Raw genomic sequence first — 17,266 nt, 5'->3', positions numbered from 1 at the left:
TATTTAGTTCTTTGGGTTGATATGGTGAACAAAATTTAATCTGTTCCCAGAGCAGCCAGTGTGCATTGGTTTCTTCTTTAACGTAATGAGAGGATGAAATTGTTATATTTAGTTCTTTGGGTTGATATGGTGAACAAAATTTAATCTGTTCCCAGAGCAGCCAGTGTGCATTGGTTTCTTCTTTAATGTAATGAGAGGATGAAATTATTATATTTAGTTCTTTGGGTTGATATGGTGAACAAAATTTAATCTGTTCCTAGAGCAGCCAGTGTGCATTGGTTTCTTCTTTAACGTAATGAGAGGATGAAATTGTTATATTTAGTTCTTTGGGTTGATATGGTGAACAAAATTTAATCTGTTCCCAGAGCAGCCAGTGTGCATTGGTTTCTTCTTTAATGTAATGAGAGGATGAAATTGTTATATTTAGTTCTTTGGGTTGATATGGTGAACAAAATTTAATCTGTTCCCAGAGCAGCCAGTGTGCATTGGTTTCTTCTTTAACGTAATGAGAGGATGAAATTGTTATATTTAGTTCTTTGGGTTGATATGGTGAACAAAATTTAATCTGTTCCCAGAGCAGCCAGTGTGCATTGGTTTCTACTTTAATGTAATGAGAGGATGAAATTGTTATATTTAGTTCTTTGGGTTGATATGGTGAACAAAATTTAATCTGTTCCCAGAGCAGCCAGTGTGCATTGGTTTCTTCTTTAACGTAATGAGAGGATGAAATTGTTATATTTAGTTCTTTGGGTTGATATGGTGAACAAAATTTAATCTGTTCCCAGAGCAGCCAGTGTGCATTGGTTTCTTCTTTAATGTAATGAGAGGATGAAATTATTATATTTAGTTCTTTGGGTTGATATGGTGAACAAAATTTAATCTGTTCCTAGAGCAGCCAGTGTGCATTGGTTTCTTCTTTAACGTAATGAGAGGATGAAATTGTTATATTTAGTTCTTTGGGTTGATATGGTGAACAAAATTTAATCTGTTCCCAGAGCAGCCAGTGTGCATTGGTTTCTTCTTTAACGTAATGAGAGGATGAAATTGTTATATTTAGTTCTTTGGGTTGATATGGTGAACAAAATTTAATCTGTTCCTAGAGCAGCCAGTGTGCATTGGTTTCTTCTTTAACATAATGAGAGGATGAAATTGTTATATTTAGTTCTTTGGGTTGATATGGTGAACAAAATTTAATCTGTTCCCAGAGCAGCCAGTGTGCATTGGTTTCTACTTTAATGTAATGAGAGGATGAAATTGTTATATTTAGTTCTTTGGGTTGATATGGTGAACAAAATTTAATCTGTTCCCAGAGCAGCCAGTGTGCATTGGTTTCTTCTTTAACGTAATGAGAGGATGAAATTGTTATATTTAGTTCTTTGGGTTGATATGGTGAACAAAATTTAATCTGTTCCCAGAGCAGCCAGTGTGCATTGGTTTCTTCTTTAATGTAATGAGAGGATGAAATTATTATATTTAGTTCTTTGGGTTGATATGGTGAACAAAATTTAATCTGTTCCTAGAGCAGCCAGTGTGCATTGGTTTCTTCTTTAACGTAATGAGAGGATGAAATTGTTATATTTAGTTCTTTGGGTTGATATGGTGAACAAAATTTAATCTGTTCCCAGAGCAGCCAGTGTGCATTGGTTTCTTCTTTAATGTAATGAGAGGATGAAATTATTATATTTAGTTCTTTGGGTTGATATGGTGAACAAAATTTAATCTGTTCCTAGAGCAGCCAGTGTGCATTGGTTTCTTCTTTAACGTAATGAGAGGATGAAATTGTTATATTTAGTTCTTTGGGTTGATATGGTGAACACAATTTAATCTGTTCCCAGAGCAGCCAGTGTGCATTGGTTTCTTCTTTAATGTAATGAGAGGATGAAATTGTTATATTTAGTTCTTTGGGTTGATATGGTGAACAAAATTTAATCTGTTCCTAGAGCAGCCAGTGTGCATTGGTTTCTTCTTTAACGTAATGAGAGGATGAAATTGTTATATTTAGTTCTTTGGGTTGATATGGTGAACAAAATTTAATCTGTTCCCAGAGCAGCCAGTGCGCATTGGTTTCTTCTGTAACGTAATGAGAGGATGAAATTATTATATTTAGTTCTTTGGGTTGATATGGTGAACAAAATTTAATCTGTTCCCAGAGCAGCCAGTATGCATTGGTTTCTTCTTTAATGTAATGAGAGGATGAAATTATTATATTTAGTTCTTTGGGTTGATATGTTGAACAAAATTTAATCTGTTCCCAGAGCAGCCAGTGTGCATTGGTTTCTTCTTTAATGTAATGAGAGGATGAAATTATTATATTTAGTTCTTTGGGTTGATATGTTGAACAAAATTTAATCTGTTCCCAGAGCAGCCAGTGTGCATTAACGTTGGGAAAAAACTTCTGGTTGGATTCAAACTGGCAACCTTTGTATTAATATATAGCATGATGCTTTAACCAACTGAGCAACGGGCTGAGCAACAGAGACACGTTGAAGAAAGAGCAAAAGATTGAAATTTGTAGGTATTACGTTGCGAGCGTGGCGCAATGGTTAGAGTACTTGCCTTTAGTGCATGAGGTCCCGGGTTCGATTCCCGGCGGTGACGATTAGCTGGGATATTGAAAAAAAAAAAAAAGTCTGAAATTAATTGGCAACTTCTGTAGATTAAATTTAGACTTCCGCTCTCCCCATGGTTCATTTAGAATTGGGTAAATGAATCATGAAAGTACTCCTCAAATCCTTCGGAGGGGACGTTAAGCCGTCGGTCCCGTGTGCAGAGAGTCATACCTGTACATGTATCTCGCAGCCAGTTTCGAAAAGAGTAGGGTGTTAACCCCTGACTGTTCCTAAGCCGCCCGGTGTTCAAATGGACCCCAATGGAAATAAGCTTCAATAGAGGCTTTCTTGGGTTATCCAGGGTTGTCAAAACCCGAACAAATCAAATACATGTAGGTTTGAATGATGTTCGTCAGATTCCTAACGGAATGTATCAGAACTACATATTCAACAAATACACAAAATCACATGAAAATCATTATACTGAGTTCTTTGTGTTGATAGGATGACAAAATTTTAATCTGTACCCAGAGGAGCCAACACACATTAATGTTGAGCGAAAAAAAATGTCATCTTTGATGATTCTTGTTAAATTTGCAAAATCTTACAATTTGGAATGAAATGTAAGTATTGTCCATGTCTGCCTAAATTGAACACAACACTTGAAGTGTGACAGAAAGGAAGCAGGGGTATGTCAAAGGTCATTAACTTAATGCTCAGGATATCCTGGAGTTGGTTCCTTTGGTAACATATTACATGGACACAAACAGTATATGGTTAGATTGAATCAGTGTAGGAATCACTCCCATGTGATTGAGATAATGATTTAACTGATAGAATTGGGAGTACCTGTCGTAGGAAATTGAACCACCATTGTTTGGTATTATCAGGTTATTGATTGTCTATGTATAGATTGACTTGATTGAGCTGATTTTTGTTGAGTCTTTGGACACTAATAATTTGTGTCTTATAAAGTTAGCCATTCTATTACTTCTTTTACTGCGATTGTCTTGTGTCTGTCTTGTACTGCCACATTCTTGTGTCGAGTATCTTCTTTGGCATGACTGTTTTGTATTGAGACTCTTGTATTAACTTGTGTTGAGATTGTCTTGTTTTGAGAATGTCTTGTATTGAGACAGTCTTGTGTTGAGACAGTCTCGGCACATCTTGTTTTGAGACTCCTTTGTCATGACTGTCTTTTGTTGAGGCTATCTTGTATTCAAACTATCTTGTGTTGAGACTGTCTTGTGCTGAGACTCTCTTGTATTGAGACTGTAATGTGCTGAGATGACAGTCTCAACACATCTTGTGTCGAGACTTGTGTTGAGACTGTCTTGTGCTGAGACTCCCTAAGCTTGTATTGAGACTCATGTGTTGAGATGACAGTGTCAACATGTCTTGTGTAGAGACTTGTGTTGAGACTTGTCTCATGTTGAGACTGTCTTGTGTTGAGACTGTCTTATATTGACACTCTTCTTTGTTAAGACCATCTTGTATTGAGAATGTCTTACATTGAGACTGATTATCTGATGCTTTGATTTCGTGTCTGGAACTGATGAAGATTTTATCACGCTTTCTTGGTGATTAATATGCTCATGCTCTTAATATCTGAAGTACAAGTGTCATTGTAACAGGTTCCTCACTTAATGAACAGTGACCAGATAAGTAGGTCACCTATACTTCATGATGGGGCACATGTAGAAGCCAATAATAGTAGTTCATAAACTTGCTTGTCAATGCTTTAGTGCCAAAGAAATACTTCTTATGCTTAAGCGCCAAAAAAATGCTTCTATAAGGTGTAACTTGGACTAGAAAATAGAGTTTGTTGTTGCTGGCCAGAATACTATTCTTGTCCAATAACCATTATAACCACTTGAAGGCAATTATTCTATGGAGCCTTGTCCTGTCTTTATCACCTCTGGCTACACTTGACATATGATACATCAATTAGTGGAGGGGGTAACAGGTAGGATAAACACAGGCTTTGTTACAGCTGATTAGACACTCATTTACCCAATATCCTGCTCATTAAATGCTACGTTTGGGATGCCTTGTTTTATGGTTGTGAGTTTTAGTTCACTTGCGCAGATTTGATGTGATCAAATTTAAATGAGTCATTGGTTCTGGAAGTCAAATTTTCTTTGCATATGATGTTCACACATCGACTGCTCAGTGCCAGAAGTGGGTAAGTGCAATAGCTGTCATGTGTTACTGTCATTTGTAGATGAGTACATTATACTATGTGTAAATTGCCAAGTGTTCACAGGGCAGCTATTGCACTTACCCACTTCTGGCACCGAGCAGTCAATGTGCCTAATTGTTATTTTCATACGTCTGAAAACAATTAACATTGATATAAATGTATAAAGAAATTTGTTAGCTTTAGTTTGATAACAAAATTTCCAGATTTCATGATTTAGAAAAAAATGGTGTGATTTTGACAAGTTTTACCCATTTTAGTAGAACTTGTTGATAAACTAGAACAAGTACCATATGGTGACAAATATTCTCCTCTCCCTTAAGGGCTGGGGTATGAACGTTTGGACAGTATTTATTGTGGGACATTAGAGCACATCAGACATATTGAATTGCATTCTGAATACGAAGAATGTCATTCTGATATCAAATAATTTTGATTTTTGAAATTGCAATTTAATACACATTTTATGGCAAATCATTAAAAATTGATATTTTGATATTTAACAGTACTTGAAGTAAACTTTATATATCTGATGATTTATACTTAAAGTGTATGTAGGTGGGATGAAAAGCCGACGATCAATTGAAAATTTTGACCTTTCGTATTGAAGATATGGATTTTTTTCCCAAAACACCAAAAAAAATTAGGTCTTTTTTTCCTTCTGCTCTTTCTAAAGAAATTTCTTCAGAAAATTTCAGATACTTGGGTATCTCAATATCATGCTTGTATTACAAACTAAGTTTATTCTTCATATGGACCTTTTGTTTAGCTGTTTGGCTGTATAAAGATGAAGAGGGTCCCTCCGTTCTCAATAGATTTATCATTCACTCAACTTCCTTCTTATCTTTCTAAAGAAATTTCTTAAGAAAATTTCATATACTTGGGTATCTCTATATAGGCTAATAATTATGCTTGTATCACAAACTATGTGTATTTTCATGTGAACCTTTTGTTTAAAGACTTATCAGGTGAACATTTTATGGCAAATCATTAAAAATTGATATTTTTGATATTTAACAGTACTTGAAGTAAACTTTATATATCTGATGATTTATACTTAAAGTATATGTAGGTGGGTTGAAAAGCAGACGATCAATTGAAATTTTGACCTTTCAGTATTGAAGATATGGATTTTTTCCCAAAACACCAAAAAAAATTAGGTCTTTTTGGGAAAAAATCCATATCTTCAATATGAAAGGTCAAAATTTTCAATTGACCGTCGGCTTTTCCTCCCTGCTACATACACTTTAAGAATATGTCATTAGATTTATATAATTTACTTCGAGGACTGTTATATATCAAAAATTTGAAAAATATCAAATTTTTATAATTTGTCATAAAATTTGTATTATAGGCCTATTGTGATTTTCAAAAATGAAAATTATTTGATATCAGAAAGACATGCTTCAGTATTCAGAATGCAATTCGATAGGTCTGAGGTGCTCTCATGTCCCACAAAAAAATACTGTCAAACGCATAATAAATGCTCATTTTAGATCCCTTAAATTGAATAAAATATGACTTTTTTTTTTCATTACAGTTTTATGCATTTGTTTCTAAAAGCAAACTTAGCAAAGTCATACTGCGTAATACGGGAGTTATTCTCAAAATAGCTGTGTCTAGCTGCATTGCCATTAAATATGAATTATTGCAGTCTAGGCAGGTAGTTATATATGTCTGATAGAGGAAACGCTACACTGTCAAATTACGGCCATGTGCTATTATTATGGTCATATGATAATTCATAAGTGTATAGGGAGAACAAACACTTACTCTTTTACAGTCCAACCTCCCTTATCCGGACCTCTTTTATATGGATCTCTCTGTTATCCGGACATGTGATCTTCATATAGACAAACATTTTTCATGTTTTGAGAACTTGATTTCATGCACTGAAGCATTTTGAAGGACATAACTATGTGGCATACATAACTCAAATACCACATTTCAGTGTTATTACCCCATTTTGAGTAACCATTTGCTGTCTCAATGTTAGCACTTCAGGCATTCAATGCAGAATTACATGTAATTCACTTATCCAAATTTTTCACTTATCCGGCCAATGCTTGGTCCCATCATGGCCGGATAAGAGTGGTTGGACTGTACTTGCAAAATGTGCAATATTTTAATTCTGTTATAGTTAGGGGCTGTGCAATAATTATTAGCCGGGGGGTAAAATTTCTAAACGGCTCGTCAAAATTGCTTCCCCCCCCCACTCTCGGCCCGCCAAAAAATCGCTTGCCCCCCTCTCTCAGCCCACCAAATTGATAAATTGATCTGCTTGTGTTATATGCAGCACCATACACTTGATAAACAAAAGTTTAATAATCATTTGTCAATTTTTTTTCTTTATTTTCTATCTCACATAGGACCCAGACAAGTACCAATTCGGCAAGACCAAGATCTTCTTCCGTGCCGGTCAGGTGGCTTATCTGGAGAAGCTGAGAGCAGACAAACTGCGCGCAGCATGTATCCTCATGCAGAAGACGGTGCGTTGCTGGGTACAATGGAGAAAGTATCAACGCATTCGCAATTCTACCATCATCATCCAGAAATACGCCAGAGGATTGCTGGCAAGAAGGTTTGTAATATGTGTACTTCTGCTTTTGTACGATGTGAAAATATGGAAGATAATAGGTGAAAGGTCATACCAGAAAAAACTGTTTGTAGTCCATAGTGCCTGATCTCTTTTTTCATGGTGTTTGGGCCAGACTCCATGATAAATATATATTTCAGAGGGATGCTATAAAGTTGATTCGCTCTATGCCTATACAATATTACACTCTGTTGGACCTAGTCCATGAACACGGCAAAGTTGAAAATCTTCAAAAACACTGTGATTCAGCAGTGGCTGAGGTCTTATCAGTGCTTAGACCCCATTGTGGTTTACCAGTCTCTATCATCATCACCAAATTTAGAATGTAGAAATACTTGCACATTCATTTCTGACTAGAAAACATGTGTATGTTTATGTTTTCCACAATCCACCTATTCAATTTTAGAAATATTTATTCCACACCTTCATAGACATAATTATAGTCAATACTTAACTCTGTCCACATGGGTGTCATCTACTACAGATGATAAGTTGTAAAAAAATTCAAAAATTTCATAATTGTAAATGTCCATGACCATATTTGGAATTAGCATGAAAAATGCATTAAAATGAGTACAAACAAGCCTAGTATTGTTCGTGAAAGTTCATCTGTGTTGGTATAAATCATGATTTTTATATAAACTTTTGATCCAAACACAAGGAATTAATTCCTACCTAGGAATTTTCAGATGGTACTCCATCTTTCATCAGCGAGTGAGTGACTGTATCAGGTCATGATTTTCTTGACCTTTGACCTGATAACAGACCCGTAGACTCCTGAAAGCTTGAAGCCTAGTATTGGTTTGATGGTTTTTAAGATATAGATCTTGATATTTTGAGAAAATATTTCAAATCTTGGACTATTTATGATAAAGTTTAAGGCCAGTGTGCAAAGCATTAAATAAGGCTATTTTACCTCTCCAGCATGGCCATATTATATTATTCCTGAGAAACAGCTTTCATAAGAAGTTGTGGTCAAATATGGCTGACTTGATCAAGCTGCTATAACTTTAATCACATTGAAAATAAAGAGTGCACTTTAGTTTGTGGCTGAGTAAATTACCTATGAATAAAGTATAATAGAATAATAACTAGTGGCAAATGGTGGTCATAGACCACAAACCTAGCTGGGGCATGTTGGTGTTGTGGAGGTATCTGACCCTACAAAATGTTCCAAAAATGCTCCCCTGGTCATGGGGTTTGTTTTCACCGAGTTTGAGTCCCGTACTCTAACAGATGTCCAAAAATTCAATTCTAAGATTTGACCCCAGATGACCTTAGACCTGACCTATGCATGATGTTCCATAATGTTCCCCTGGTCTTGAGGTTTGTTGTCACCATATTTGAGCCCCGTACCTCTTACAGATATCCAGAAAATGAAATTCTACGATTTGACCCCAGATGACCTTTGACATGACCCTTGCACAATGTGCACACCCTTCCAAAATGTTCCCCAGGTCAGTAAGTTTGTTGTTGTGGAGTTTGAGCCCCGTACCCCTAACAGATGTCCAGAAAATGTATTTAGAAAATTTGACCTCTACATGACCTTTGACCTGACCCCTGCAAAATGTTCCCCTGGTCATGAGATTTGTTGTCACTGAGTTTGAGCCCCATACCCCTTGCAGATATCCAGAAAATGAAGTTATAAAGATTTGACCCCAGATAACCTTTGACCTGACCCCTGCAAAGTGTTCCAACATGTTCCCTTGATCATTAAGTTTGTTGTCACCAAGTTTGAGCCCGTACCCCTTACAGATGTCCAGGAAATGCGTTTCTAAAATTTTACCTCTGCATGACCTTTGACCTGCCCCCGCAAAATGTTCCCCTGGTCATGAGATTTATTGTATCGAGTTTGAGCCCCATACTCCTTACAAATGTCCAGATAATGCAATTGTAAGATTTTACCCCTTTAATGACCTTTGACCCCAATTCTGTGTGCAAGGTATGGGCACTGGGTAAAGCCGATGCACATGTGTAAGTGACGTCATTGTGCTATGTAATATGTGGCAGAAGAAGCATTTTGAAGATATTTGGTTATATACCGAAAATGCCCCTTTAATGACCTTTGATCCCAATTCTGTTTGCACCATATTGGCACTGGATATAGGCGATACATATGTGCAAGTTACGTAATTGTAGGGTGTAACATGTAGGAGGAGAAGCATTTTGAAGTTTGTTGCCAGAAGAAGAAGAAGAAGAAGAAAGAAAGAAGAATCGGAGAGCATTACAGTACCTAGCTGGGGGGTGTAAACCCCCCAGCTAGGTAAAAAGTAATGAATATTATACACCAAGGCAATTTACAGCAGGGGATGATGCGAAAGAAACTGAAATAGAAAGTAGAATTTCCTGTGACTTTGGTGAGCAAGCAAGTTGTTACACCCGTATGAAATACAGGAGTACAAAAAGGCAACAGGAGATTGTTCACTTGAATTGATGGGAGGGGCCCTCCGTACTTGATAGATTTATCATTCACATAACTTCCTTCTGCTCTTTCTAAAGAAATGGAAATTTCATATACTTGGGTATCTCTATATAGGCTAATAATTATGCTTGTATCACAAACTAAGTTTATTTTTCATATGGACCTTTTGTTTAGCTGTTTGGCTGTATAAAGAAGAACAGGGGCCGTCCGTTCTCGATAGATTTATCATTCACTCAACTTCCTTCTGTTCTTTCTAATTTCTGAAGAAAATTTCAGATACTTGGGTGTCTTTATATAGGCTAAAATCATGCTTGTATCACAAAATATGTGTATTTTCGTGCAAACCTTTTGTTTAAAAACTAATCAGGTGAACATTTTTGGGTTTTTTGGGATGTACAAAGAAGAAAATAATTTAAAAGCTTTGAAAGTGATTTGAAAGGAACCAACATTTTTGCAGCATCTAATATGTGCAAAATGTATACATTTTCTGAAAGGATTATAGGAAAAAGAAATATTTGTGAGCTCCGTGAAAATTGTCAAGATTCATGTCACTTGAGAAATGCATCAAATTTGTATTCACAAGAACATTTCAAGCTTTACAGTATATGATCTACTTCCATTCAGGCTCCAAAGCCTAGCCATTGATGGAGGGAGGCTTATATACAGGCTTGAACATGGTTGTCACAGGATCCAAGTGTGTTTCCACATGGAACATCCATTTTAAACAACCAATCAAATGAACAAATCTTTCCTTCTAGTGCTGTAAAGAAGAGATCCAAATTCCACATGGAATGTCCATTTTAAACAAACAACCAAATGAACAAATCTTTCCTTCAAGTGCTGTAAAGAGATCCAACTTGTTCGGTCCACAATGTGTAAACCCCATAATAATGAAGTCAGTGAAGACACTTGTTAACTAGTGTGAAGAAGCGCTCTCATTGTGAAGACACTTCCTTGTAGAGCTAGTATTTAATTAGCGAGGAAACAGTGTCAACGTTTGAGGAGATGTGCACCGTTGGCAAAGACAAAGTGAACTGATGACAAATTCTGATTGATAGGCAGACAGTTACTTGTGATTGGGGTATTCCAGTTGAAATCCATACACCCCCTGTGGAAGATACAACCTTAATCTTCCACACAGGGGGTGTAGATTTCAAATGGAGTCACCCATTCAGGTAACGGCATTTGAAATTCACACTCCCTGTGTGGAAGATTAAGGTCATGTCTCCCATAGAGGGTGTATGGATTTCAACCAGAACAGCCAATTGCTGATGATGATAGATTGGGTGTTAACAACTATGGGGGCTTTTGTCACCTCTACCGTATGGGTGTGATATTTTAGCGTTATTATATTTTGCCAAATTTTATAATTATGAGTTTGTTTTAATCAGTTTTAAAGACTTGGACGTTAATGAGGCGTATTGATCTAAATCACTCCAATTCAATCCCCTTATGATGTCCAATTTTTTGATGCAATTTTGTGTCAACAAAAAGTAAGTTTTAATATAAGACTTGTACTGTTTTTTTAATTTACTAGATATGTAATTTATACCAAGATATGGAGAGTTTTTGACTGTCCCCCTGATTACAGCAATGTTGACCATAATATCTCTGATATGGATCAAAACTAGCCTAAATATTACCGAGCTATAGCTGGGTTGATTTTGTCCCCACACTGACTTGATGTGGGCAAACAAAATTAATAAAACACAACGGTTTGCGCTGGGGGACAACAAACAACAAATGTAGGCACAGAAGTAGGTAGCCAAAAGGCTGCAAAACAATGGGGACAAAACAGGAATACGTGTTCAAAAGTGCACTGGTGATGAAAATAGATGTGTACATAGGCAGACAAACTGAACCAAACAATGATGGCCAACATTTACCAATTTCGGTACCCACAGCTGTATAAACAAAAACAACAGGCGTTTCGAGGACTGCTCTTCAGGGACAAACAGCAAAATATTAAACAAATGGCTACATGCTGTATTTTCAGATCAAATTCAAGTGGATGACTTGTCGTAACATTCAGACAGTGTATTCACAGATGGGTGGAGTTATGATCTGTTTTCCTCTCAGTGTTTTGGGATGATAAATAACTAGTTAACTTTCTGTTTTTCTTGTCCCAGATTGGTCAAATACATGCGACGGACGTCAGCTTCCACCTGCATCCAGAGGAGATGGAAGGGTTACCATCAACGTCAAAAGTACCTGCACATCCGCAAGGCTATCGTCACCATACAGTCATACACAAGGTGAGATAGATAGGGAGTTGCTTAGGAAAGATAATGTAGAAGAAATTAATTGACTCGTTGAAAGAGAACTTTAGATAGTTGGGTAGATTCAAAGAACATGACATAGTTTTAAGGTATGTGGTTAGCAGTATTGGCAAATTTGAAACAGAAGAGATTATACCGCAAAACACACCAGCATATCCAGGATCTGTTCCTACGGGGGCTTGGGGCTTTCAGAGTTATGGGGGGGTTAATGGCTAAAATCGTCAAAAAACGGCTGATTTTACATGATTTTTAACAAAGTGCCCCCAAAGCACACCCCCCTTGGACATGCCACTGAAACAAGTTTTGTTGCATTGCCAGTGATCCCCATATGGAGCTACACAAGTTGTACCTTACATTATGGCCAAATTTCTCTTAATTGGTAGCTACATCAATAACTGCACTACTGCATGTAATGTTGAGTGCAAGTAAAATAATTCTAGATACTACACATGCTAAAGAAGGAAGACCCCAAAATATGCAGGATAATGTTGATCCATCCTCTTATTCATTTCATTCATTCATTTCATTCGGCTGCGAAGCAGGCGACTACAAAGTTTCTCCATGTACTACGATCTGAAGCCAAAGTGGCAATGGCATCTGGCAGTAGAAAGTTGTCGAAATCCCCAACAGTTTTTGCACATAAGACAAGTAGGATGTTCTTTGCCTTCCAGGTCTTCTTTTACCATGTAATGGGGTGTAGAGAGCATATCTTCTGCATGGATCATCTTCCTGCATCCTCAGGATATGTCCCAGGAATCGTAGTTGTCGTGATCTGACAGAGTTGATAAGAGGCACAGTGTTGGTGATAGTATAGACCCTTTCATTACTAACATGGTCGGTGCGCTTGATGTTCAGCATTATTCTGTAACATGATGTACCAAAAGCGTTGATCTTATTTTCCATATCAGTAGATATCACCCAGGACTCACAGCCATAGAGCAATACTGTAACACAAGTGGTGTTAAACAGCTTGACTTTTGTTGCAACAGTGATTGTTGGACTTCTCCACAGATGCTCCAGTTTTCAAAATGCATACCAAGCAAGCGCCTTCCGTCGGGAGAGGTCACTGGTGCTAGAGCCCATCATGGAACCAAGATATTTAAAATCAGTGACATACTTGATGGGTCCTCTTATTAGGGAGTCTTTGATTTCCACGACAGACGGTTCTGCGATGGTAAAACCCAAACTTTGTTGCTACAACGGTTATCAGACTCTTCACATGTTTTAGAATGAGGGCGACAACACATTACAAAATCGCCGACGACAACGTTTAGTGTTTTGCCGTCTCAGAACCATCTGTTGTGGAAAACAAAAAACTCCCAGATGCTATTGATGTAACTTAACCCCATGAGAACTACCTGCCGATTGGCCAAAAAGAAGTTTTCATTATTGATCGAACCAATCAGCAACATTGTTAGAATGATTTCACCCCACAAAAAAATTGGGGTGAATTATTTGCAAAGCTCCATTCCGATTGGTGATTAAAGTGAAGATGTCATGTAATTGACCAATCAGAGGCAATGTTAGATCAGTAGTGCTCAGGGGGTTAAAACTGAATGAACTACATAAATTAATATTACAAGTTTCTCATATATTTATTCAGGGGTATGTACGGAAGGCAGCGATACACCATCATTCTCCGGGAGGCACGTGCAACAACGATACAGAGGTACGCCAGAGGCTGGATGGCCCGCAAGCGCCACCGCAAGGTCCTCAAAGCCATCATACTGTTGCAATGCTGCGTGAGACGTATGCGTGCCAGGAGGGAGCTTAAACAACTCAAGGTATGGGTATTAACATGCAGGGAATGGGCTAATCCATAAAGTCCACACTCCCCCTGTGGAAGATTTTAGAAATATCTTCAACAGGGGAGTATGAATTTCAAATGGAATGATCACATTAACAGCTCTATTTGAAGCTTATCCTCCCTTTGTGGAAGATGCAGGTTGAAACTTTCTCAGAGGATGTATGGAATTCAAATGGAGCTGTCGAATGTGCTTATTCCATTACAATTTTATACTCCCCTGTGGTAGATATTTCAAAAATCTTCCACAGGGTAGTGTGGATTTTAAATGGAATAGCCCAATCTGTCTTTTGTGTGTGTTCTTTATTTAGGAGCTGTCTGCATGGTGCTAGTAAACCCAGATTGATCTGGATTGATACAGATCTATATAGAATTTGTGAACCACTTTGTCATTGGTCAGGAGTGAAAATTTTGATCTGCAAATCCAGTCAAGTTTTGTCCCCCCAGGTCTCTCCTAAACCAAGACAAATGAAAGTTTGCCAATTTCAATTCACTTTTTGGACCGAAATTTGCAAATTTGTGTTGTCCCACTCCTTTCTCTATTTTCAATTTGATCCTGTTATAGAAACTTGTACATATAATATCATGCTGGTCTTGATAAGAAAAATGCTGGACTTGATAAGAAAAATAATATTACCTACATGTGCACTGCACCAAAGTTATCCATGTTGTTGGCACACAGACATTTTCTATATACATCGTGGAAATTAGGAAATCAATTTTGCACTTCTTTCAGGAGACATTTCTAGAATGTTGATTCACCACCTGAAAATGTTTAAAATTTCATTAAGTACACCAGCTGTAAAAAGTTTCTTAATAAAACATTAAATTTGTCATTCATCTACCAAGAGGAATTACTTTTTTCCAGTAAATATTTAAGCTCTAAATTGTTTTGCCACATTAGGAAGCAACCAAACTCCTCCAAATTGCTTCATGATCCGATCAGCCACCTGCAGGATTCCTTTTTCATATCGTATTGATAGAACCTGTTCTGCTCTTAGCTGCATTGAATTCAGTCTAAATTGATATTACTGTACTCATCCCATTTATAGGGTTTACTACAGCAACTCTTTGGAAAGTTACATCTAATATTGGGTATTCGTAACTTTACGAACGGGCTAAAAGTATAGTGAAATGGACCCCTGGTTACTAAAGTTTCACATTGAGTGAAATAATGTAACAAACCAAAAGTACACAAATCTAGCCCATGTGTGATGCCATCACGTCTTTAGATACCTACACAATGCTTTGACATTTTTCGTCACTCGTCACATCAACAAAGACCTTTGCATCGGTATTCCTACATGCCACCTTGAGTTTTGTCTAGCTGTTACTTTCATGGTCCCTGACATTATGGGTTGCCTAGATCTGACAAAAAAATGAAATTAGTAAAAACAATCTCACCCGCCCGTATCCATCTGCTTTCAACACATCAACAGAGACACATGCATCTGAACAACTACCTTGAATTTGATCAAAAAGTGAGAGCTTAGTCATATCAGAATAAAAATGAATTCTTATTACTACATGTGGTTCCTTTACATTCTGGGAGTTACAGGTTCGACATCAACTGAAACAAAAATAGGAAAAAATAATCCCAGTCCACTTTGTCATCAAAAGAGACTATGCATCTGCATTCCTAATTGTTACCTTGAATTGGATCCAGCTGCAACTTCCAGGGTCCATCATGACACAGGGGTTACATGGATTTGACAAGAAAATGAAATATATAAATACTATAAATAAATGTTCTCTCACCTGCGGTATCTGTCTTTGCTGTCATCGCATTACCAAAGACATGCAGCTGAGCTACTACCTTACATTTGACCAACAAGTGAGAATTTAGTCATATATCAGGCTAAAAATGAGATCGAAAACTGAGTTCCTGCTAAGGGTTCTGTTATGAGAGCTACAGTTGGAGATGAAGTGAAAGAAAAATAAAAGAAAAAAACCTTAGCCCACCTTGTAAGTCATTAAAAATAGACCTATGCATCGGTATTCCATTCCCTACATGCTACCTTGACCTTGATCAAACTAAAAGATCTAAAAATGGAATCATTACTATACTTCCAGGGTCCATGAAATTCTGGTGGTTTAGTTTTGACAATCAAGTAACCAAAAAGGGCTATTCCAGTTGAAATCCATATACTCCCTATGGAAGACATGGCTTTAATCTCCCACACAGGGAGTGTGAATTTCAAATGGAGTCACCACCCATTCAGTGTCGTCTGCTCCAAAATGGGTTATTCCAGTTGAAATCCATACACCCCCTCTGAAAGACATGACTTTAATCTCCCACACAGGGAGTGTGAATTTCAAACGGGCTACCTGAATAGGTGACTCCATTTGAAATCTGCACCCCCTGTGTGGGAGATGTGCACATTTGTTCAATGATATTTTTCCATAGGGGGTGGATTGATTTCAACTGGAATAGCCACATAGTATCTCACCTGCAATACCCTTCAGTGCTGTCATCACATCGTCAGTGGCCCTATACATCTGAACTACTACTTTGAATTTGATCAAAAACTGAGAACTTAGTCATAGTTGACACCTGTATGTGCAATCATATTGTGACTGTTTCTACTCCCAACCCAATGCCAAAAATAATTCAATTAGTTTCAGTCATATTCCTAGCTGTGTATTTAAAAAAAATGAAGAGTATTGATAACTTTTTATTTTGGCCAAAAATAATTCAATTAGTTTCAGTCATATTCCTAGCTGTGTATTTAAAAAAAATGAAAAGTATTGATAACTTTTTATTTTGATGGAAATATCAAATTTTAAGAACAAAACAACAAAATGTGTCATTAATTATGATTACACCTCCAGGGGTATGTATATTTACAGGTGTAATTTTCCTGACCCTTATTTTCAAGAGATGTCTATATTTCCATTATTTAGATGATTTTTTCTTCCTTAACTTTCAAAAGTACTTCCCCCCCCCCCCATATACCACTTTTGTTTTTTACAAAAACAGAGAATTTTCAAGTACATATACCCCTGTATAGCTCTGTGGCACAACAATACAGTCTGAACTTTGAAAAGTGCCTATTGTTTTCCATATACCAATGTTTGTTTTTTACAAAAAATAGCGAATTTTCAAGTGCATATACCCCTGTATAACTATGTGGAATAACAATACATTTCTAAACTTACTTACAAGCAAATTTGGGACTCTATTTAAATTATTAAAGATCATAGAAACATTAAAATCAATTTAAGCAAACTGTTAAAAAAGACCAGCAATGTGATATAACCCTAGCAGGAACATAACTATAGTAATATTACAACCCCAGCCAATATAATACATTGATTAGGGGAAGTAGGCATAAAGCAGTCACAGGTTTGAGTGAGTTCATGTGAGGGCACTCAATCCACCATATACCTCCTCTAGAGAATACAACCATGTCATG

General features: G+C 37.0%; 1 protein-coding gene across 1 annotated transcript in view; it reads left to right on the top strand.

The window, feature by feature from the left end:
• LOC140142649 (unconventional myosin-Va-like) overlaps positions 1–17,266 on the top strand; it is a 281,256-nt gene that overhangs the window by 144,702 nt on the left and 119,288 nt on the right. Inside the window, exons 19-21 of the mRNA XM_072164650.1 lie at positions 7,119–7,330; positions 11,897–12,022; positions 13,650–13,830. Of these exons, the coding sequence (XP_072020751.1) occupies positions 7,119–7,330; positions 11,897–12,022; positions 13,650–13,830 (519 nt within the window). The remainder of the gene's footprint in view (positions 1–7,118; positions 7,331–11,896; positions 12,023–13,649; positions 13,831–17,266) is intronic.

This window comes from Amphiura filiformis, chromosome 20 (genome assembly GCF_039555335.1).
Source record: "Amphiura filiformis chromosome 20, Afil_fr2py, whole genome shotgun sequence".
NCBI classification, from domain to species: Eukaryota; Metazoa; Echinodermata; class Ophiuroidea; order Amphilepidida; family Amphiuridae; genus Amphiura; species Amphiura filiformis.
This window is presented reverse-complemented; position numbering and strand designations above follow the sequence as displayed.